The sequence below is a fragment of the Pelobates fuscus genome, chromosome 8, assembly GCF_036172605.1.
Source record: "Pelobates fuscus isolate aPelFus1 chromosome 8, aPelFus1.pri, whole genome shotgun sequence".
NCBI classification, from domain to species: Eukaryota; Metazoa; Chordata; class Amphibia; order Anura; family Pelobatidae; genus Pelobates; species Pelobates fuscus.
In genome coordinates, this window is record NC_086324.1 from 148,806,926 (window position 1) to 148,832,199 (window position 25,274).

The window sequence follows — 25,274 nt, forward strand, 5'->3', positions numbered from 1 at the left end:
GGTGCAGTGGCCCCGTCATTTTAACCCTGTAATGTGTAATACTGCAGATTTTTTTTTGGGGGGGGGGGTTTACTGCAATGTTTACATTGTAGGGTTAAGTCCACCTTTAGTGGCTGTCAGTATGAGGGCGCTTCCGTGGCATAGCCCGTTTAAGCTTGGAAAGCTTGGACACAGTCACGGCTTTCGCAACGCATACGCATCAGATCCCTGATGCTCCTTTATGAGAATTGATGTAGTGAACTATCGTAGAGAAGGTGATGCCTCCTCCATGTACTTTCAGGAGGTGGAGAGGTCGGCAATGCCGAGGAAGTCTTGGCGCTGGAAAAGGGGTAAGGAAAATCTATTTTTAATTTTTTTTATCCCAAACTGGGGATAATAATAAGAATATAATACTAGAGTATAGTATTATAATGAGTAAAACTGCACTTTATTAGTTTTAAGTATGTCAGTTTACTTTTCTCCATGATCCTTTGCTAAAATTAAATTGCATCCATATTTTGCTATCAAGATCCTTTGACATGAGTGAAGACTTAACTTGTCAGCAAAACTCACAAAATGTTGTGAGAAAAAGGGGAGGCAGGAAAGGGACTCCCCAGACTGGAATCAATTCATCGTTGCCCTTATCCACTAAGAAGGTGTCCGGTGTGTTATTTGGGGTCAACGGTGGGGACACGGATGATGGGTCAGCAGTCATGAATTCTTCTTTTTTTTTTTTTTTTTTTTTTTTTTAAAGAGGAACGATCACTTTCCTGAGGTGAACAGAACAGTGGAGGGAAGATAGAAAGATCAATTCTGTAGGTGAACATACACACTCAGAATTGTCTCTTGCAGTGCCCTATGTGCCGCTGTCGGAGTTAAAATGTTACTCAAAGCACCATAACCACTACAGCCTGCTGTCGTGTTTTTGATACTAGTAGGATCTTGTCCCATTTCCCTTTAATGGGGGCAAACGGTCCCCACCGGGCGCCAAAGGTCCTCTATTTCATGTGACACGCAGAGCTGCAGAAGCCTCATGCCCATCTTGTCAGCCATTCACTGGCTGAGAGTGTCAGCTGACCGCTCTCAGCCAATGAATGCAACTCAGGGCATAGACATACAGCTAATAATGCCCCAGTGATGCTGCTGAAGGTGGAGATACAACTTCACCAGCAAATGATTTAAATTCCATATGTGCAGCATTTCATATCGAAATGCTGCCCAACAAACTTCAGGCACCATCATCACTTGGTTTTCAGTGCCTAAATTTGCGGTAAAACACAATTCATTGCAGCTTTTGTATTGAGCTCTCTACAAACCAGGAAGTGACTCAGACAATCATGATACTCACTTAGTATAGCATGGCTAAGTTTATCCCATAAGCAATTTTTTATGGGCGCAGTATGGATTTTTGGGAGTTATAACTCTTGTCAGTTTTATGCCGACAAAGTTTACACTTTTAACAAAGTAACCTCTTTTGCAACATGTGTAAGGGCTAATAAAGTACAAGATACATTGATTTTATCTTTGCAGTGGTGTGCTGTGTGTGGGTAACACCATGCTGCCTTCAAAATAAAATGCTCAGCAATGTGCATTGCGTCTGAGTTTATCACAGAGCTCCAGTAATAAAACCGTGTAATACTTGGTGTTTATGAATGAATCACAGAGCTCCCTAGCAATAGAACCTACAGGAATAACTGTAGTGTATGAATGTTACATAGTTACATAGCTGAAACGAGACTTGCGTCTATAAAGTTCAGCCTTCCTCACATTTGTTTTTTGCGATTAATTCAAAAAGGAGGCAAAAAAAAACAAAAAAACCCCAGATTGAATCACTCCCAATTTTGCAACAAACTAGGGTGGGGGGAGGGGGGGGAGGGGAATCCTTCTTGACCCCAGAATGGCAGTCAGATTAATCCTTGGATCAAGCAGTTATTACCCTACATTGAAAAATTAGATCCTTGAATATTCTGTTTTTGCAAATATAACGTAACAGAGCTCACTGGTGTCTGAGGTGTATCAATTTATCACAGAGTTCCACAGCAATAAAAGTCACAGTAAAAAAGGATTGAACTTTTTTCTTTGGATTCACTGAAAAAAGAACCACAAGCATATCATTTTTATTTTTCTGTTTGCGCATGTCTGACTCAAATTCTTAAAACCAAATTCTATCTTTTAATGAGATTACACAGTTTTGGAGGTTTAGTGATGCCTGGAAGACAATATAAGACACTGTAATGGAGATTTAACAAGGCAAAACAGGAAACGTTCTGGGGCATCACATTTAGAACAAAACATTGATAAATCTCTCCCAATGTCGGTCTACTTTTAGCATTTTGCACCCCAAATTACACTTGCTTTGCCTTAATAAATCTGCCCCCCACATATTTAGTTATCTTACATATTACATAGATCCCCGTAGTCCAGATAAAGATGATCTTACCTGGTGACATGTCAGGAGCAGAGCGGTCCAAACGAACACTCCCGAAATCCCTTTAGCAGCGGCTGTAGTCAGGAATAATTGGTCACCAGATACCGTGTTGTTAGCAGAATCCCTGAGCTGGGAGGAACCGTCTGTCTCTAGACTGTACACGTTTATAAGGGTGGGTAGAGTGGACAGTGTCAATGTTTCGTTCATCGTAGGGAACGTTCCGTTTGTGACTGGGGATGAAGACATGCTTCCTGTGATATTATTCATCTGTGTAAAGTCAGAGGGCAAAGGTAAGTTCCAGGTATCATGAGACACAGGACAAGCCCAGAAAGGATAAGAAAGAAAAAAAATGTGCAACCAAGAAGTGGGAAGAGCTTACTGAAATATACAGAAGAACAGCATAAAAAAACGAAAAAAAACTAAACACTAGTTCTACTCCAGAAAAACAAAATATTATTTTAAATGCTAAAGACTAAAAGCTAGTTTTACTAAAGAAAGAAGATGAATTTCCGAAGGAATGCAATAAAAAAAAGGATGATTTGTTTGTTTAAAAAGTATTTTTAGAATTAAAAGGAGTTTTCTAAAATAATTTATATGCAAGAACCTAATTTAATATCTTAATATTAAAGTTAGATTCTGAATTGTATCCCCCCCCCCCCCATTTGCATTTTTAAGGAATAATAAAAAAAGGTAAAAAAATCCCACAAAATTATTGGATGACCGTGTCAGCTTCATATAAGTAGCCGAGGATAAAAATATATTCTTGACGAACACTCTTTCACCTCCGAGATGGCCAGGCCTATAGATACAAGTTCAACCACCAACTACTGTTAAACATCATGCAAGTCTGTATTTAATTTTTAAATCATTCTACATATGTAGATTTGCTAGCCAAATGGCTGGCACACTCCATTGGTAAAATGATTGACAATAAAGTGGGCAATATTTTCCACGACAAAATCACTAACTGTTGGTGCATAAGTAACATTTCCTAATAAAAAATATTTTTTTGTGCGAGATGTAGTGGTTATGGTGCTTTAAGTGTTCACTGCTGAAATCTTCCTTTTAGACCTCTAAATATCATCTCATGCCAACTGTGTGTAGTTTAGCCAAATACGTAAACACAATGGTAAGAATTATTGAAATGGTTCTTATTTTTAGATTATTTAAGTTCCGTGTGTTTTGGGGTGTGTGTCTGTGTGTGTGTCTGCGTCTGCGTCTGTGTCTGCATAGCTGCCCCTTTTATTACAAAAACCCCTGCTGGCTCGCCAGACACTGCCAATCCCTGTTTGTGAGTGCTAAACTAAAACAGGTGCCAGAAGGTATCTCAAAATCATGTCCAAAGGCTGTAAATATTTAACTTGCATTAAGAAACCTGCCCTGGTGTTAACTTGTTTTATGCCTCTGGCATCCCATTAGATACTAACCAGGAAATCACAAAGAAATTAAAGGTCACAAGTAAAAAGTAAATATCCAAAGCAAGTTCAAGACTAAATAAATAAAAACACCATACACAAAGAATTTGGGGATTCAGATACCTCTCAAGTGTCCCGATTTAGTAGGGACAGTCCCTATTTTGCACTAAATCCCTCTGTCCCTCTCCCAATGTCCCTCGTTTCTAGGAACTCCATATTGTTGGTGTGCCCGAGTGTATAACAGAGCTGCACAGTAATAATATGCACAGTAATGGGTCTTTTAACTACAATAAATGTGTTTAGAACTCAGTCTGTGTAAATAAGATACATTGTTCTTGTTCTAAATAGTTCCAATAAATTGTTATTAGTAAGTCACCTATAATTTCTCAGAAACAGCCCTGGTCACAACCCGTCTTGCACTCCTAAAATTAAAGTGCCCCCCTTTGTCCATATGGAACGTTGGGAGATATTAGAACAGAGGAAAAGAGTGTATCTGGTGACGAGCCCATGGACAGCTCTGAAGCACACTCGTCTTCCTTGAAAACTGCATGCCAAGCCGAGAGCCTGTCAAATCCCATAATCTTCATGTACTTTTGAGAATGGTCCCTGAGATGCAGATGATGACAGCACTATAACCTGGAATGGATGGCAGGACACGTGTAGTGCTGTGTGTTACTTACCTTCAGTCACTGTTCAAACTGTAAGCATTATCAATGTTGTAGTTCAGTTGGAAGCCAGAGCTCGGATTGCCTAAGGCATATAACATAAAATAAAAAAATAAAATACCATTTATAAATTGCACACAGAGTTCCATAAATGGAGCAGTTGCCTTGGAGACCACCCATGGTGTTCTCATCCTAATAAACTCCCCCTACTACCAATAAAGTAACCTTTATAGTTTATCTGGAGCCATAAGGTTTCAAATTTCTAGAAGCCCTCTCTAATTTTATTGAAGACAAATAAGCATAAAGAAGATTGGAAAACCTACGCTAAAGTTACTCTTCGAGGGATGTAGGTATCTGCTGCTTACAGGTATTGCAAAATGAAAGGGGAGAGACAAGGCACTCAGACCACTTCTGCCCATTGGAGTGGTCTGGGTGACAACTCCCATTATCCTTAACCCTGCAAGTGTAATTATTGCTGTTTTATAAACTGCAATATTTACATTGCAAGATTAAGTCCTCCTCTAGTGGCTGTCTCAGACAGTCTCAGACAGCCACTAGAGGGAATTCTGGGTTCTTAAAACTCGAAAAGGGTTTTAAATGACACTGGATGTCCTCAAACTATGCATGAGGACCTCCAGCATCACCAGAATCCCCATAGGAAAGCATTGAGTAATGCTTTCCTATATGGAGGTCTAATGCCCATGCACCACAATGGCCGTGCGCACACGCATTAGGTCTCCCCCGCCTGCAGGGGAGGAGCGTGGGTGGGCCTACCCAGTGCCGAGGGACATTGCCGCTGGATTCAGGTAAGTGTCTGAAGGGGTTTTAACCCCTTCAGCAAAATGGGATAGGGGCACTGCAGGATTATGCAGTACCAGGAAAATGGATATGTTTTCCTGGCACTGGAGAGTCCCTTTAATTTAAATACAGGATCCAATAAAATGCTCCTACTTCCTACCTGTAGCACAGCCTGAATAAAAAAAATAAGAGGACCAACAGGTCTTGGCTCTATCTACATGATACTTAACCCTTGAATTCCATTTGATAAGGATAAACGGTCTAAATGCTCTATGTTTGGGTAAAGTTGGGCATTGACTGCCCAGGGTCATACTTGGGCATCTGAGGTGGAATATGGAATGCTAGATACATGAGGTGTATAAGCACGGTCATCATGAACTCCCGAATTATAAAGCTGGATTGTTGTGAGCTTCTCAAAGCTCCATGTACGAGTCCCGCCCGTGTTCGACAGCATTTTAGGGAGTTCATACCCATGAGGAACATATGTTCTTGGGGTAGTGGCATTATCTTATCTCCGAACAAACCTATCCCATCTGTCCCATGCCAATCTCCATAATTTTCAATGTGAGTGATATGTTATGGTTGCCCTCTCCATATTACCAGTTTGTGTTATTAAGCTAAGCAGCTCTGTTTGGGAAGATTCGGATATGGAGTGTGGACTAAAAAGATATATATCTGTTTTTTTTCCTTTTTGTTTTTTACAGTTTTGTGTAAGACACCGACATGGCACCACTCTATGTATATATTTATATATTTGTTTTAACAGTCTTAAAACATGAAGCACTGGTCATTGAGCTGCATTTGGAAGTCTGTGATTGGACAGCCACAAAAAGTCTGGGCGGGGTTAGAAGGGGAGGACTTGCAGAGGCTGCAGACAAGAAATCTGCAGGTTTTGCAAGCGGATTCTAGATATACCCCCAATAAAAAAAAAATGCATAATTAAATGGATGCATCTATGCTTTCGAGGTACGTCTACTAAACAGTGATTTTTTTTTATTTGAACGGTGGAGTTCACCTTTAAAAGTAATTTTAAGAATGCTGCTAGTCTGGGGACAGTGGGATTCCAATCATGTCATTTTAATGCATTTTTCCTGAGTAAACACTGGACCCATCCAGTCCAGGGAACCGTGTTTTGTGTGGAGGAAATTTTTCAGGTACGAATATATTTTTATCCACATACTTGCTGGTAACTTTCACCAAGAAATTGTACCTACGTCATTGTGAGCTTATCATCTACATGTGTCTGCGTCATATTATAGAATGGAAAAATATTCCACAATATAAAACTGATCTCTATGGTACCGGGTTGGAAATGTCTTTGTTGATCACACTGATTAACACAGGTTTCCTTCAAGAGGTTTACTCTTTCTCTGGATTTGGAAAAACATAAATAAAATGAAATAAAAGTTTAGTTAACGAAAACTGAGCTCTAGATTTTTTATGTACGGACTTGAATATGAGCAATGGAGGGTCCGAAGCAAACAGAATATACATTATACAGCTCTGAGCTATGCTATAGTGATGTGATAACCATTTCCGTTTAAAGAAAATGCAGCATTTTGACGGCCAAGCTTTTCAGGTTTGGCATGTAATTGGATACTCCTGAAAACCCTTTAATGAACTCTTAATTATTGTAAATCCTGTAATTTGCCTCTCCTAAAACCTCTGGAAACACATTCGCTATATAAACAGCCTTAAAGGAATACGCTCTAAAGAGTTACACATTAATTGACAAACACTGTCGCTTACTTAATGATACGTTTATTGAAATATTCTAAATAAAAATGTGAAGATTTTTTTTCAGTAATAGATGAGGAGCCTGACACTGATACAGAATGGCAGACAGGAGTGGGAGCACTAGGTCCGAAAACACAGGCAGAAAAATAGCAAAAGGTAAAAAGGGCAATAGGGGATAGGGAAATGATCAGGGCTGGAAGCAGGTGTCAAACAAGAAGCACACAGTGAGATAACCAAGCCATTGCGAAAGAGAAAAAACAGGAGACTGGGGTCTAGAGCCGGACAATACAGGACAATCGGGTGTGATAGAATGAAAGAAGTCGGGAACAAAGCTTCAAAGCAAGCAACGTCTAATACTTAGTACTTCTGCTTCAGGTTATCTAATGTGCAAATCAATGTGTCCACCATCAGTGTTCCAAGGCTCTCATTGATGCCTAAATGTGTATGTCTAATGCTTTTCCTTTATCCAAGGGGCACAGCCAGGCTAGTCACCAGGAGGGACACTCATTTTAGGGGAGTGAGTGCAGAGTAGCCATGGATGGGATGTTCTGAGATATTTTAGGTGACATTCTAATAATTTATGCAACTAAAATGTAATTTAAAACAAGTACAATGTATTTTATTTACACAGGCGGATTTATTAAACACACTGTAGTTTAAAGACACATTAGTGGGAGTATTATTGCTGTGGAGCTCTGTTATACACTCAGACACACCAACAGAGCTCCTAGAAGAAGAGGGACAGAGGGATTTGGGCCCAAAATAGGGACTGTCCTTCCTAAACAGGGACACTTGGAAGGTATGGCAGGTATTGACACAAGACCCAAAGATTCTTAGCAATAAGCTAATTTTAGAGCGAAGAGTGACCTATGAAATAAATATTATAGTCTAGAAAAAGGGACACTTTATAAAGAAATTTAGGATGTAAAACAAAAACAAAAACAAAAACAAAACACTTAAGGAGATATGCAGGTTAGGACATGTGTAATATATTATTATACATTTGGCACAGACATTTAAAGTATGACTCAGCTAAGCATTGGAGTCAGGTAGCCATGGCTCTTAAAATGTATGAAGGCAACAGGAACAAAAGATGGGATCAGTATTCTCCATTTCACTATACATAATTAAATAAAAATAACCGGATGGCATTGGCAGTCACTGGGAAAACAGGCCAACTGATTATCAGCCCCTGATTTAACCCTTGAGCTATACAGTTCCAGCAATACTGATAAGTTTATGCAAAGATAGCTAGCCGCTTTTAAAAAATGGAAACCCTCAAATATTTGCATATCAGGAGAACATGTAGACAATCTGTCACCATGAACTTGTTTGAAAGAGTATAAAAAAAATAAAATTAAAAAAAAAGGTACTCTCTCTCTCTCTCTCTCTCTCTCTCTGTCACAATTTCAGATCAATATATGGCAGACAGCCGGACAGAGAGTGTATATTTCTCAACTTTTCCGACTACAATGTTTAAATCAGGTTTTTTTTTTGTTTTTTTTTACTTAAGTGAGAGTTGTCAGAGATTTCACAGTGAAGTTCAAATTTTAAGACAAAAATAGATTTGCTAGAAAAACATAGCGGACTTTGAGAATTATTACCAGTTCCACTATTGCAGTCGAGAATATAAATTTCATTTACAGGGTTATTTAAATACCAATGGCAAAACTAAGCCATAAAACGGGCAAGTTGTGACTATAGCTAAACTGTAGAATTTTTTTTTCCCATTCGGATTTAATTAGCAAAACTTCAGAGATTTAATCCAAAATCCCGGTTTAGTTTTTTCATATTCACTACGAGTGAAGTGTTAGTGAATTCACCCCACTGAAGGTTATAAAAAACAAAAATACAAGACATGCGCACATCTTTGGCAGGTGAATGGTTAAGTGAAGACTAAAGAAGTTCAGAATTGTCTGTGTGCTTTTTTTAGTTTCGCCTCCACCCCAAAGCTCTCTTACCACACTCAGTTCTGCGTAACTACGACCTGATGCGCTCGCTTTCCAATAAAACACCTGAATAGCCATAACAATGGGCAACAGTGTCACCTTTCAACACTAGCCAACACCTGTCAGTAAAGCAGTCTGTCAGAGGGGATTCTGGGTAATTTAAATATAGTGGATTAACTCGTGTGTCCCTGAATAAACACAATACATTATTTTGTCATTTTAGGCTACTACAGGAGGTAGAAACATGCAATGTTGAACTAAATATTAACAGAGTTAGAGCTTGAAGCGTAAAGGTTCAACGCTTATGCTAAAACAAATATCACAGTCACAGTACCAACATATTCGGCAGCGCAGTTGAAAAAAACAAACAAGTATACAGTGACAAAGTTTAGCAGAACACGAAAACCAATCCATGTATGATATTACTTTTATATATCTTTTCAGTATTCAGCAATATTAATTTTTACTTTCTTTAAGGCATATGCAGAACAAATCCAAATTAACTACTTATTTAAATATTTGAATGTATTATACACGAAAGTGAGATTTGTAAAAAAAAATTGTAACGTGTAAGGCCATGGTAGTTAAGCTGGAGTTCTAAAAGTTAAGCACGAGAATTTTTCCAATTTTTCTCATATACAGGGCCAGATTAAGAGCCCAGTGGGCCTGGTGCTGATAATTATGATGGGCCTAATTACAAAATCGTATTGACCAAAAACACTAAAACAGTCCTACCTCCTAAGCGTCATGTATCTGATGGAGATGATGCTGTAGGGAAACTCATAGGATGCAACTATGAGAAAACACATACCCTTTGCTAATCTCATGCTTTCATCTTTCAAGTAAACCCATACCCCCTAACAGCAGTGTCCAGTAAAGCAGGTTTAATGCAAGTCTATGTATGCGGTAAAAGGGTGGGCTACTGACACAAATCACATAACCAGAATGGCCGAAAGGGGAACATACACTAAAAGGGGGAATGTCTGTGTCCCTATGTCTCCCAGTCCCTTAGTGTTTGTGTCCTCATGTCTCCCAGTGTCCCCATGTCCCTAGGGGACATTGAGAGACATTGGGACACTGGGAGACATGGGACACAGATGCTAGGGAACACTGGGAGACCTGGGAAATCTGAGACTCTTGGGGACACTGGGTGACAGACACGAGGGCACATGGGGAAACATGGGGCACTGAGACACTGTGATATATAGGGGACACTGGAGACTTGATAAAAACCTGGGTACAGGTCAAAATGTTGCGGTGTCCAATAAACCTGCTTAAAGCTATCACAGTGAGTGCCTGAGATTTTTTTCTTTTATACTAGGGGACACTGAGACACTACGGGCACAAAGACACTATGGGCACTGAGAGACATAGGGCACTGAGACACTGATACATAGGGGACACTGATACATAGGGGACACTGATACATAGGGGACACTGATACACAGGGGACATTGGAGACTTGATAAAGACCTGGGTACAGGTCGAAACGTTGCGGTGTCCAATAAACCTGCCTAAATCTATCACAGTGAGTGCCTGAGATTTTTTCTTTCATACTAGGGGACACTGAGACACTAGGAGACATGGGGACACAGAGACATTGGGAGACTAGGGGACTTTGGGAGTCTAGGGAACACTGAGACACTAGGGACACTGGCACACTACAGACACTGAGAGACACCAGGGACACATGGGGATACTGAGATACTAGGGACACTGGCTGGGAGACATGGGGACACTGCCATGTCTCCTATGTCTCAAAGTCGCCCAGTGTCCCCATGTCTCCCTGTGTCTCCATGCCTCTCAGTGTCCCCATGTCGCCCAGTGTCCCCTAGTGTTTGTATCCCCATGTCTCCCAGTGTCCCTTAGAGTCTGTGCCCTCATGTCTCCCAGTGTCCTGATGTCACTAGGACACTAGGGGACACTAAGAGACATGGGGACACTGAGACACTAGGGACAGTGGCTGGGAGACATGGGGACACAGACTAGGGGCCACTGGGAGACATGGGGCTACTGTGTCCCTAGTGTCTCAGTGTCATGGGCGTCCGAATGGGGGGGTAAAGGGGGGTACTTGGCCCCCCTCCCCCCGGATTTTTCAGCTTGTGCTGCTATTTTTCGTTTTAGTGTGAGAATACAGTGCAATACCAGTGCTGGCCAGTAGTTGGCGCTGTGAATGGAGAAAGGCAGGAAGCTACAGCTTATCCCTGCCTCTCTCTCATGACTGAAACCGCAGGGGAGCAGCACAGAGGCAGCCTACAGAGCAGGTAAGTGAGGGATTGGGGGTGGGGGAGACCGCATAGAGGAAGGTAAAGTAGAAGGAGCAGAAAGGTTCTGCAAGGGGCAGGAGGGGTCAGCAAGGAATAGAAAGGGGCAGCAAGAAGCAGGAAGGGGTCGAAAGGTTTTCAAGGAGCAGGAGGGTAAAGTAGAAGGAGCAGCAAGGAGCAGGAGGGGTCAGCAAGGAGTAGAAAGGGTCTGCAAGAGGCAGGAGGGGTCAGGAAGGAATAGGAAGGGGCAGCAGGAAGGGGTAGGGATGGTCTGCAAGGAGCAGGAGGGGTCACCAAGGAGTAGGAAGGGTCTGCAAGGAGCAAGAGGGGCCAGCAAGGAGTAGGAAGAGGCAGCAAGGAGTAGGAAGAGGCAGCAAGGAGCAGGAAGGGGCAGCAAGGAGCAGGAAGGGGCAGCAAGGAGCAGGAAGGGGCAGCAAGGAGCAGGAAGGGGCAGCAAGGAGCAGGAAGGGGCAGCAAGGAGCAGGAAGGGGCAGCAAGGAGCAGGAAGAGGCAGCAAGGAGTAGGAAGAGGGAGCAGGAAGGGTCTGCAAGGAGCAGGAAGGGACTGCAAGGAGCAGGAAGGGGCAGCATGGAGAAGGAAGGGGCAGCATGGAGTAGGAAGAGGCAGCAAGGAGCAGGAGGGGTCAGCAAGGAGCAGGAGGGGTCAGCAAGGAGCAGGAGGGGTCAGCAAGGAGCAGGAGGGGTCAGCAAGGCGTAGAAAGGGTCTGCAAGGGGCAGGAGGGGTCAGCAAGGAGTAGTAAGGGTCTGCTAGGAGTAGGAAGGGGCAGCAAGGAGAAAGAAGGGGCAGAACGGAGTAGGAAGGGTCTGCAAGGAGCAGGAAGGGTCTGCAAGGAGCAGGAAGGGTCTGCAAGGAGCAGGAAGAATCAGAAGGAACAGAAAGGATCAGCAAGGGGCTGCAAGAAGCTGGAAGGGGCAGAAAGAAGCAGGAAGAGCTATCAAGGAGCAGAAAGGGATCAGAAAGAGAAAGGAGCAGAAGGGCGCAAAATAAGCAGAAAGTAGCAGAAAGGTAAAGGAGCAGAAGGAGCCTCAGAAGACAAAGAAGACTGTGTCAAATGAAGGAGAAGAAAATGAGATTGGAGCACTTCATTCTGGACACCACATCATAAGGCGTTGGTGCCTGGCAGGGAAACTTTGGACCTTCTCATCTCCCCAGGTAAAAACAAACAATAGCAGTGTTAATGTGTTCACTTTTATTTACTGAGTGTCAGGAAGCACAGAGGGCCGCTGGGTAGGGGTGCCGCTGATTGGCTAGATGGGTCAGCTAGCACTCTAAGCCAATCAGTAGCTCCCCATTCATAAAAACGTAAAACATTTTTATGAATTGGGAACTAGCGATTGGCTTAGAGTGTCAGCTGACCACTCTAGCCAATCAGCGGCACCCAATGCGCAACGTCAATCTGCACTTCCTGACACTCTGTTTCAGAAGTCGAATACCACTGAGCGACCTGGAGATCTGGAGCTAAAGGAAGCCTTTGGGGGTAAACCATTTGAGAGCGGTTTCACCCCTTCAAAGAAAGAGCACCCAGGGGCCTCCTTGCATCAAAGCATTTTCATTTAGATAAAAGTGTTATGGTGACCAGAATGTTCCTGTAATTTGATGAAAGGAACACTATAGTGTCAGGAATACAAACATATAATAATAATTATGCCCCCCTGGAAAAATTCCTGCGGATGTCCATGCTCAGGGTCCCCATGTTCCCCAGTGTCGCAATGTCTCAGCGTCCCCATGTCTCGGAGCTGCTGTCTGGACTCTCTGTGTAGAGCTGCTCCCCCTGCGGATCAGTGAGTAGAGAGAGGCAGGGAGGGAGATGCCGTAACTTCTTATCACTGCCTCTCTCCACACAAACAGCGACCCCTACTGGCCGGCGCTGGTATTGCAGAATAATCTATGTTTATACTGAGACAGACATTTGTATTGCCGGTATTACTGCAATACCGGCACCGGCTAGGCAGCTTCAAATACCTGAGAAATACTTCTGAGAAATACCTGGCAACCCTAAGAAATACATGAGAAATACCTGGCAACCCTAAGAGTAGTGTGTAAAAAAAAAAAAAAGTAATTTTTTTTTTTTTTTTTTAAACCAATGGGCCTATTCCATGGGCCTGGAGCTGCAGCTCCATCAGCCCCTATGTTAATCCGGCCCTGCTCATATAGGCAAAAATTTGTCTTTTCAACAGTCCCTGGACATTTAGCAACAAGTTCTATGTGTCGAACAGGTGGCTTACAACAGCCACCAACACGTTACATGCATAATGATTCGATTATATAAAATAGTTTTTTCTCCTTCAACAGAGCCCTTGGTTATATGATCACCTGCAATGTACTTCTCTCTTAAATACTTTTATATTGGAGAATCGCATCTAGAGGAGTTGGAATTATAACCTTTCTGTAGCCATTTTTTATTCACAAAAACAAACATTGCGGATACAACAGAACAACAGCTGGAGAGTTTTTGATACCGGAGAAACTGACGGAAGCGAAGCACAGAGAGATGGACACAGGTTTCTTCAGGAAGGAAGAGATTCTTTATTGGATCACCGATCGGGACTCAGAGGGACTAGCGTCACCAAAATACCACAAGTTCTGAGCCCCGGACAATAGTGCAGGCTCCTTATATAGGCACATAACTCCTCCCATATTAAGCTCCACCCGCACATTCTCTTGACCAATCAATACAAATAAGAATTAACTTCCTGCTTGACCGCATGGCCTGTCCAGCACAATGGAGGAGGGGGAATACTACATCCTGTATTCTTGCACATGCTCCGTACACTACTGATCGTATCTTGCCTCGTGCAACCAACTGATCGATACGTCAGCATATGCACGTACACATGCCACGTGGTAATCTCGGCCTACTAAATTTATTTTTACCGAGATTCCACCACATTCCCCCCTTTGATGCCTCTTGATATTTTACAATTACTTGAGGCATCACTTAACCTTGGTTTGCATACACCGCAAGTTACCTTGAACCAGACCAGACCTATCTATGATGTGAATCTTCAACACTCCTCTTCCTGCATTGGTTCTCCCTGATTCTAGAGCCTTATACTTATAAATCGCCATTATCTGTGCAGCAGCCTTCCTCTCTGCTATATTTTCTATCAGGCTTTGCACAGACCTAACTACTAAGGGTATAAGACACGGCAGGAGTAGACACAACATTAAAATCAGTAGGACTCCACCTACCACTGCCTTAAGCCCTCCAAACCACTCATACCAGCTACCAAACCAACTACTTGGATTATACCCTTTCCATACCTGAGTAGGCACATGCGCTAGTTTAACCATATGGCTAGTAAGCTCAGCTATTGCTTGCCCTTCGTCATCTATTTGAAGACAGCAATTGCTCAGGTTAAACTTCCCACATACACCTCCCTCTACTGCCAAAAGGTAATCCAGGGCTAATCTATTTTGGTAGACTGCCGTCCTCATCCTAGTGTTATGCTTCGCTAGAAGATTGAGCGCTTGTGATGTTTCGTTAGTAATAATCTCAACCACCGCCTGTAATCTTATAATACGGTTGAGCATATAAATAGGGGTTCTGTAACCAAAGGTACCATCCTCTGCCCACGTGGCTGGTCCATAATAATCTATGATACGCTGGGGAGGCCATTCATCATCTTCCCAGGCGCCTATCTCTATGGGTCCCCTTTTCTTCCTATGATTCACATCATACACTTTAACACCTAAAGTCTCACCTGTTTCAATCGGTAACAAGAAGAAGGATGGTTTGAGCATACCCAACACACATGCCCCTTCCCAGTCCTGTGGCAACTCCGAATAGGCTTTCTTACCACAGATCCAGTACAAATTTGCTGGGGCTCTCCAGGTAGATGTGATGGATAAATCAAACCACACATCCTTTAAATTGGCGTATCTAGCAAACGGGTTAGGTGGTTCTGAGACATGTGAAGCCGACCACCAAGTTGTATTCTTTGTATCATCATCATAAGCTTTTTGCCCTAGACAAGTTAATTCTCCTACAGAAGTATTATACATTATTCCTTTCCTTGCTATGCAAACATAACCTATGATGGAGGTCTTTAATCTCCACTCAGATTTACCTCTAACACTCATATGATAATCGGCTTGTGTAGATATTAATTGGTCAACTGCCTCAGAACCGGACATTACCTCCTTTGCTTCCCAAGGCCATTGGTCTCCCATGTTAGTACCTCCACACACATAGCAGTTGGTAACATTAAGACTACCGGCAATACTTTCGGCTAAATCAATAAACAGGTTTTTAGCATTATGGGGGATCTTATTATCTATACTCATCTCTTCATAAAAGGAATGGTATACTTGATGAGTTTGGGAGGATACCGTATCAGTCTCTATTCCTATAAACAATACTGTCCCAGGATCTAAACCCGTCCCGTATATCTGAAACCCAAATAAATTGCCATATTTGTCTAAGAACTTATCGGGGTTATTTATAAGTATATGGATGGGATTACATTCCATAGACTTACAATATGGGCTGGTAGGCAACTTAGTCACTATCATGTCTTTGTCTACTGTCTGTCCCCAAGTCGCCCACCCCACACAAGACCAATATGGGCAAAAGTTATAGTCTTTATTTGGGCATCTAGGACTCACATATTTATTTTTACTACTGGGACAAATATATTTATCATTAGACCCATACGTCCTCTCCCATCTAAGATCCCCACATACATTCCACGGCTTTCTACCACTCGATATCGCTTTACACGCATCAAATAGCAGAACACCCGAAGAATGTACGGATTCTAACACCGTCTTATTAATTAGGGTCCCCTGAGGATCTCCATTCCTGAGAGTCAACCAAATTGTACGGGGTTGGTACTCTGGACTGAAGCACTTAGGTTCTCCTACTCCTAAATGGCACACACTATAGTCTATATTTAGGTATCTACATCTCGATACATCTCCTTTACACTCGTATTGTGAATGCCAAATTAGGGTTTGGGAAATATGGTTACCTGTTCTCGTAGTCTTAATGCATACCTCACAGCTAGGAGTGTCGGTACCTCTACCTTCCTGAATATAAAAACCACACATAAATAAACATTATCAAAAACACATCTTTCGCCGTCATCCTCAGTCTTCGTCCGTGCGAAGGCACCTCAGCTTCCAGGATGTAAGGGCTGCAAGGAATGGAGTTCTGCTCGTCTTCACAGGAGTCCCTTCGAGACTTTCCCTGGCTTATAAACTATATGTCGGTAAGCGGACAGGCTTTATTATGGCCGTCTAAAAACACTCACTTCACCAAATCCCTGTAACAATAAAATTTGTAATCCACAATAGTTCCTCGTTACTCCGACTGAGTAGTGCGTTTTAACCGGATCTTGCAGGGATTCTCTGGATCTGCTGTAACTTGCCAAGAATCGACTGCTGCTGGTTTAACCCTGGAGTGATGTATCCACGGAGTCACTTCGGCTACTTTTATCGCAGAACTCTGGGGTCTATATGCTGTATGAAGCCTCCACTTTATACCAAGCATATGAGTCAGTTGTTGTAGGCACTGATGAACAAAAGCTGGACCATTGTCCGATCCTATAGAACAGGGTAGTCCATATCGGGGTATTATTTCTCGTAGCAGGAATCTCACAACTTCTCCTGCCTTCTCTGTACGAGTAGGACATGCTTCTACCCAGCCTGAATAGGTGCACACAATTACCAGCAGGTAACGATGTCCACCCGATTTAGGCATCACTGTAAAGTCAATTTGTAAATCGGACATGGGGAGTCCCCCCATAAACTGGACTCCTGGTGGCTTTACTGGTCCTTGTCTTGCATTATTTTTAGCACACGTTACACATCTTCGTGCAATGGCCTGAGTCAAGTTGGACAATCTTGGTATGTAGAAATGTTTTCTGAGAGATTCTTCAGTACTGTCTCTCCCAGAATGTGTCCCGTTATGATAATTTTGGACAATTTCTACCGCTAGTGATGCTGGTATGACTATTCTTCCATCTTCTAGCTGATACCACTTGTTCTCCAAATACTTTCCTGGTTCAGTCTTTAACCACTCCTCTTCTTGAGCTGTATAAACTGGAGTCCATTGAGACAGTGGAGTTGGTATAAGAGCAGCTATATGCCCCACATACTCCTGTCTTCCTGATTCAGCAGCACTATCTGCCATCCGATTTCCCTTGGTTACATCACCATCTCCTCTCAGATGCGCTCGACAATGTATGATACCGACTTCTTTCGGCTCCCACACTGCTTCCAATAGTTGTAGGATTTCAGCTGCGTATTTGATTTCTTTGCCTTCTGAATTCAATAGTCCTCTTTCTTTATACAAAGCTCCGTGGGCATGAGTGGTTAAAAACGCATATTTGGAGTCCGTGTAGATGTTCACTCTTAAACCTTCAGCCAATTGTAACGCTTGTGTCAGTGCTATCAATTCTGCCTTTTGTGCTGATGTTCCTTTCGCCAGTGGCCGAGCTTCTATCACCTTGTCTATTGTTGTTACTGCATATCCTGCATAGCGGATCCCTTCTTTCACATAACTACTGCCGTCGGTATAATATTGAACATCGGGGTTCTGGATGGGAAAATCACGAAGATCTGGTCTACTTGAGAATACTTCATCCATTACTTCCAAACAATCATGTTGACTTTCAGTAGGTTGTGGCAAAAGGGTAGCTGGATTTAAGGTGTTTACAGTCTCTAAATGCACTCTTGGGTTTTGGCTAGTCAACGCTGTATAAAGTCGCCACTCTTCTTCCTTTGGTACGGATAATGTCATGATACCTGAAGGTCCATTAAACTTTAAGGATGTTGTTCCATTTGGTAGGAACGTAATCTGCGCTTGTAATTTTGATAGCATATCACGTCCCAGCAATTGGACTGGACATTCAGGCATATAAAGGAATTGATGTTTTACTACGTGGCCTCCCAATGTACAGAGTCGACTTTTAAGAACCGGTTTTTCAGCACTTCTTCCAGTTGCTCCTATCACAGTAATAGTCCTTCCAGATGGAGGAGCAACTAGATTAGTCACCACTGAATGTTCAGCACCAGTGTCGATCATGAACGCACTCCTTTTTCCCCCTATTGATACATCGACCATAGGCTCCGCTCGACCAAGGGGGATGGAGCCCGGTCGGTATCAATAGTCCTCCATGACCGTGTCAGCCAATCCTACAAAGTCCCTACCTTCTCTATCGCGGGACCTTTGCGCTGCTGGAAAATACCTGTCTTCCCTAACACTTCCTCTGTTCCCATTACTCCCTCTATTACCATTACTCCCTCCGGGGCCTCCTCTACCTCTCGCTCTGCCTCTAAAGTTTCCATAACCTATCCTAGGTCTGTCTTTCTCACACTGTTCTCTTCGAGGACACTCATTTCTCCATTGCCCTTCTTCCCTACAGTATGCGCACTGATTTCTACTTAGAGGTTCCTCATTCCATCTACTATCGCCTCTATCTGGGCCCCGTCTATCTACGCCTGCGATCGCTACCGCTAGCATGTCTGCCTTTCTACGCATCTTGCGCTCTTCCTCTTTCTTACTTTCTGTTTCCCTATTCATGTATACCTTATTCGCTACCTCCATTAGTTGGGTGATGGACATACCTGCAAACCCGTCTAACTTTTGTAGCTTGCGCTTAATATCTCCATAAGCTTGGCTGACAAAGGCGGAGTTCACCATTCGGGAATTGTCTGCGTCTTCCTGATTAAAGGGGGTATACAAGCGGTATGCCTCCAATAATCGGTCATAAAAGACACTGGGCGCTTCATCACTTTTCTGAATCACCTCAACTGTCTTCGACATGTTAATGGCTTTCTTTCCTCCGGCTTTCATGCCAGCAATTATAGCGTCTCTATAGGCTCTGAGTTGAACCATATCAGCACCATTTACATTCCAATCGGGATCGGTGTTGGGATAATGTGTTGCGGCCCATGCTGATGGATTGGCTTGGTTTAAAGTACGGGCTTTATCCTCTAGTGCTTTAATGGCCGCTTGATTAATTCTTGTCCTTTCCTCATTGTTGAATAAAGTCATTAATAACTGCTGGCAATCAGCCCATGTCGGGTTATGTGTCTGTACTATTGAGGTGAACAGATCAGTCATAGCTTGTGGTTTCTCAGTATACGAGGAATTGTGGGTCTTCCAATTTAAGAGATCGGTTGTCGTGAATGGGACATATACAAAGACTGGGTCAGCATGTGCCATTTGGCCTGCGGCATCGATATAGGCTGGCCCAGGATTCAGACGAAGAGGCATCTGATAGTGTTTTAATTGTTGGGCACCGGTCAACTGTCGGGTCTGTATGGGGCGTCAGTCATAGGTTCCAGTCGGGGAGAAATAGGGTATGGGGATGTGGGAGCTTGGTTTTGGGAAAAGGTTGTAAATAAAACACTTCGAGCCGAGCTAGATGAAGCTTGACCGGAAGTCTGAAGTGGCGCCAAATCAGGATATTCGTTTTTAATGGGGGTAGGTTCTGATTCCGGAAGGGGAGATTTAGTACGAGGGGGGGTGGATCCTGTACTGGAGGAGGAAGCGGAAGTGGATGAGGGCAATGAGGGGAGGGGTGCAGGACTTCCTGCATTTGCGTCACTTCCTCTTAACGGAAAGTAAGGGGGCGGCAAAGGGATCTCGGACTCAGGGGGCGTGTCCAAAATGGGCCTAACACCAGTCCTAGTGGACAAACAAGTCCTAGCTACCATGAGGCGACACTGCTCCTCGTGGCATGTCTGGAGCCATTTTGGCGAGTCATTTACAGCCTGTCTCCAACAATCAATATAAGGAAACTGGCCGTAAAGTTCAGGCCTACCCGATACAGCCACGTGTAAGCGCTGTACCAGAGTTGGATCCAAACTGCCACGTGGCGGCCATGCCGCAACCAAAGTAGGCCACTCCCTAGTACACAAAGTGACCAAACGTACAGGAGACATTTTAACCCCAAAATCACAAGTTTTGAATCCCTTTTTAAAATTCTTCACCATACAACCTAAGGGATCCGGAATCGTTGACTGCGACGCACCCATACTTAACAATGGAACGTCGTCGACAACGAATACTATACACTCGTACTATTCAACAGTCACACCCGTTTCCTCTGGCAACAGCACCACGTGGTACGGTTACCAAGTGAAACGTACACAATAACAATAAACACTCAGGGAATTCCCGTACACACACAGCTGTTACACCAGTCACTAAATAATCAATATTATGCCCTTTGGCGTAACTATACAGTCACCCACGCTATAATTCTTTATATACGAATTACCCGTCTATAACACACCCCAGTAACATCGTCTTTTACAAATAGCGGTTACAGTACGGTTAGCATAGGTCAAAGCACAAGTTAAGGTCACAATACAATTATTAGTGGTTATGGTGTTAAACATGCAATGGACGACAATGATTAGTACTTATATACAGTGTCAGTAAATATACAGGGTTATGGTACCGTGCACTATGATACAGCAACACACTATTAACACTCTCGCTAGACGGCTGAGCTCGCGCTATCTAACAAGATATACACTTTACTAAACAATCTTTATCACATTTACAATTCCCAACTAAACTATTGGCCAGTACCTTGAATGGACTACCTAAAAACAATCTACATACGTTTTGGTTAGCCACACTGCCCAATCACCATATATAGCGAGCTAGAGGACCGAATTTACACAGACGCCTCTTAGTCGCACTATCAAAAGTCTAGTGGGTTCCAAATTTACACGCCTTCCCACTTAGCCCAGATAGGTTGAGAGCTAGCGAACCGAATTTACACAGACGCCGCTTAGTCTCCCGGTCCCTCCGACCTAGCGAACAAAATATACACCCTAGAACGCTAGTCTAGACAAGACACCGGTGTCCGGCTAGGGCTATTTACACCAGAGCCCCGCCTGACTAACAGAATCAAACGGTCTGACTAAAGAGCGTTCGATCGAGCGGTGCGCCTTCGCTCCTTCCCTCCGACAGAGGGGGCAGATACACAGATTCAAACCCCTTTGGGCCTACCGCACAATCGCTATACCCCTAGTGGGTTCTGCCGTCTAAAACAGCAGTTGTCTTACCTCCTCGTTCCTGAACCTGAGTTCACACTCATCGACGGGGACACCCCAGCACTTCTCACGTAGAGGCCGATGATCTCCTGGACAACAGACCAGTGGCGCCGAGACGAAGGGAGGTCCACGCAGAAGTTCAGGGGTGCAGCCGTAGAGAACGTGGGCAAAGATAGACCGTCTCACGCCTCTGCCTCTCAGCTACCGTTGAACGATGAGCTTCCCGGCCAATGCACCAAATGATACCGGAGAAACTGACGGAAGCGAAGCACAGAGAGATGGACACAGGTTTCTTCAGGAAGGAAGAGATTCTTTATTGGATCACCGATCGGGACTCAGAGGGACTAGCGTCACCAAAATACCACAAGTTCTGAGCCCCGGACAATAGTGCAGGCTCCTTATATAGGCACATAACTCCTCCCATATTAAGCTCCACCCGCACATTCTCTTGACCAATCAATACAAATAAGAATTAACTTCCTGCTTGACCGCATGGCCTGTCCAGCACAATGGAGGAGGGGGAATACTACATCCTGTATTCTTGCACATGCTCCGTACACTACTGATCGTATCTTGCCTCGTGCAACCAACTGATCGATACGTCAGCATATGCACATACACATGCCACGTGGTAATCTCGGCCTACTAAATTTATTTTTACCGAGATTCCACCACATTTTCAGAAATATTAGCTTAAAATTTGCCAATTCTCTATAGATTATAATTTTTGTAAATTGCTCGTCTATTTTTCTTACTTAACGCTGATGTATGTCTAACACAGACCAGTATGCAACAAGAAACGACAGACATTGATTCTGACATTCCTACATTTGAAATTACAGTCTTGCTTTGCCACTTCTTCAGTCCAATTGTCCTGTGTTTTTTTTTTTTTAAACTTCTTTGAGACAATGTAGAAAATGACAGAGAACAGTAAGGAAGGGATTTATGAACCTCTCTTAGATTTAGATCATGTGCTCAATGGGTTATAGAGAGCCTGTGCTTATGCAAGAATTAAGTTACGCCACTCACCACTAAGTGGCATGGTCCCTTTAAAGCTGATGGAGGCCCACCGCCATGTTGGAGAGAGATGTTGTTTATTGCCCTGTTGAGTGGCAGAAAAACAGAAGTTGATGGACAGGCAAACCAATTAATCTGGATTCCAAGCTTAAAATAAATTGAAAGGCAAGTGGTTGCCTTAATTAGTAAAAGCGGAATTGGTCAAAAACCATAGGTCATTTATAAATTGTAGATATGCCATTACTAAAACAAGAAATCATGACTCAAAATGCCCTCCTATTCAGAGTCCAGACTCTAGAGTATAAACAGGTTGACTGTTAGTCTCTGTAAGATAAGCTTCATTAATGTTTGAAAGAGAGGTCCCTTTAAGTCAGACTCCTAAATATTTTAATACCCACCGTCTGCAACTCACCAGCTATTATTGTGCAAGAAGTTAAGTAATTGCTTTATTCTTCCTCTATTATTGCTGGGTTGAAGATTTAGTCCGCCAGGTAAATTTAAACATCCACAAACATTAACAACCTTCCCCCCCCCAAAAAAAAAACCAAAAAAAAACAAACAGTTTGTTATGCCTTTCACAGAAGGAATCACTTTGTTTGGTTTGTTATTTTCCCAGTGGTCTTAGAATATTGAGATAGCAGTGTCGTATTTTGTGTAGAGCTCCTGACCCCTTTATTGAATGTCCGTCACTATTCCTTAAGGGAGGCACCTATGCTTTCCTTCTTAACCCACAGAAGAAGTAACTAAAGTTCTTATATTAGGTTTTTGTGTAAAAACATGTTTCATACAAATCGGTGCATTGGGCAAAGCTGCTCACTAAAGCACTACCTGATTAGCCTAAATCTCTGTACACTACTAACTCGCACTGCTCCGGAGACTCTCAGGGTTACATACTAAATTGAGAATTTAAAGCGAATTTCAGATTTCAAGCCAAAATAGTGGAACTGAAAGGATAGCTGACGTACAGGGTTATTCAATAAACTAGGAAGTGAATTTCAAAATTTAGGTCAAAATATCCAAATTGGAAACAAATTCTCCAAGTCACTTCTGTTGCCATTTTGACCATTTTGGTTTTAGCTTGTAGAGAATTTCTCCAGATCTCAGTAGAATTAAGCTTACATCCCTGCAGCACCAAAAAAATCCACAGGGGCATTGTTGTCCCAAATTTCAGGAAATACTACTTTGCTACTAATGTTGCATTGGTTGTAAGCTTTAATAGCCAAAAAAAAAAACAGGCAGAGATGGATGGAGATGGAGGAATCCAGCATTCTCCCCTATCAACTCGGGGAACTACCCTGGCTAAGCCCTGTAAGGAGACCTGGCGTATCAAAAATGTTTCTGACTACTAAGACCACACTCAAAGCCTGGGATATAGTATTCAAAAACAATTGTCACTAGATAAAACTATATAGAGCCATGCCAATTGAATCTTTAAAATATAACATCCCAACCTTAGACTTAGCACTGCTTAAAGGACACCAACTGCATCATATAGACAACTTTTTCCATGGAAACTCTATTCTGTCTTATGAAAGACTAAAATTTAAGCATAGTCTGCCGATCGAATGCGAGTTAGTGATTGAGAAATTGAAAGAAATATACAAAATTCCAGAATTCGATAAAAGTTACGAAGCACTGGCTATATCTCCATTAGAAAAGTTATTTTTAAATTACCCAAATAGGAAAGGCATTATATCTGTCTGCTATTTGTTACACAACGATAAACCAACAACCAAACTGAAACATATGTTATCTTGGGAGACGGAGCTGGGTACCCAATATAAGTTGGAAGTATGGTTCATTTTTTTTTTCAGCACTGAAGGGTTTATCTTTCTGCTCCAATCATCACGAAAATCATTTTAAAATTCTGTATAGATGGTATCTAGCTTTGTCCAGACTGCACAATATAAATAATAATAGGTATAGCGATAGGTGTTGGAGAGACTGCGGAGGATTGGGCAATATGGCCCACATATGGTGGTATTGCCCAAGACTGACTAAATACACGACTTAATTGTTAAAGTTAACAGGAACATAGACAATTTCACATCTGAACTAGCTCCATTTAAAAAATTCCCTGAAACCATCAGCAGAATCGATAGGATTATCGCAGGCCACATTCTGATAGCCGCCACCACATGGCTACCTAGATATTGGAAGTCTAAACATACACCCTCTATCAAGGAAGTACTAACACCAACACTAGAAAACAAAGCATACGAACTATCACATAGAAATAACACACACATATTTGCACAATTAAAAATACCACTGGGATCCATCCATTTTGGTCTATATTCAAACAGCCTTGTCCATGTCTAAACACACCCTCTACACCAGGTGGGGTAGTATCTACCCCTCCCACATTTCACTTTTGACCCATGTCCCAATTCCCTCCCCCCCAGGATATCCCACTTCTTTTCCTTGGACATTTCTGTGGAACTCGAAATTTGGCAGCAAATCCCATCTCTTCTAAATAATACACAGAGTTTTCTAAAAATCCCATGTTTTGTTTGACAGTAAAGTACTGCTCTGGACTGAAAGGAAGGGCAGACATGACTGCTGCCCAGTAGTAAGGGGGATGGCACAAAAGTACAAACATTGCTGCAACTTGGAGGGCAATAAAAAGGAGAACCAGGGGAGGGGACTCACCAGTCACCTAGAAGGAGTGTAGGGCACCCTGACTCTTTCTCGACCACCCTTCCTGTGTTTCTTGGTACAGTGTTGCTGGTTTCTAGTGTCTGTTCGTGGTTCTGGTTTTGTTTTCTCGTTGTCTCAGCTCGGCGGTGCTCCTGGCCAGCGAAATGGAAAGTAATGGGAAACAATGAGTCGGCTTGGTAAGTCGCAGCCTGCCAAGGGCTGATGGCGGTAGGCAGGCAAATACGAACTCTGGACAAGGAAGTGGGATCTGTCTGTTGGGGGAAGTTACCCAACAGCTGACAGTTGGATAGAATGCTGGTCCGTTAAAAAGCTGTAATATT

The 25,274-nt window shown here is 42.8% G+C and overlaps 1 protein-coding gene across 2 annotated transcripts in view; it reads right to left on the bottom strand.

The window, feature by feature from the left end:
* Nucleotides 1-25,274, bottom strand: part of TMEM184A (transmembrane protein 184A) — a 62,651-nt gene that overhangs the window by 22,490 nt on the left and 14,887 nt on the right. For both annotated transcript variants that reach the window (XM_063428919.1, XM_063428918.1), the window contains exon 2: nt 2,420-2,674. In XM_063428919.1, the coding sequence (XP_063284989.1) occupies nt 2,420-2,674 (255 nt within the window). The remainder of the gene's footprint in view (nt 1-2,419; nt 2,675-25,274) is intronic.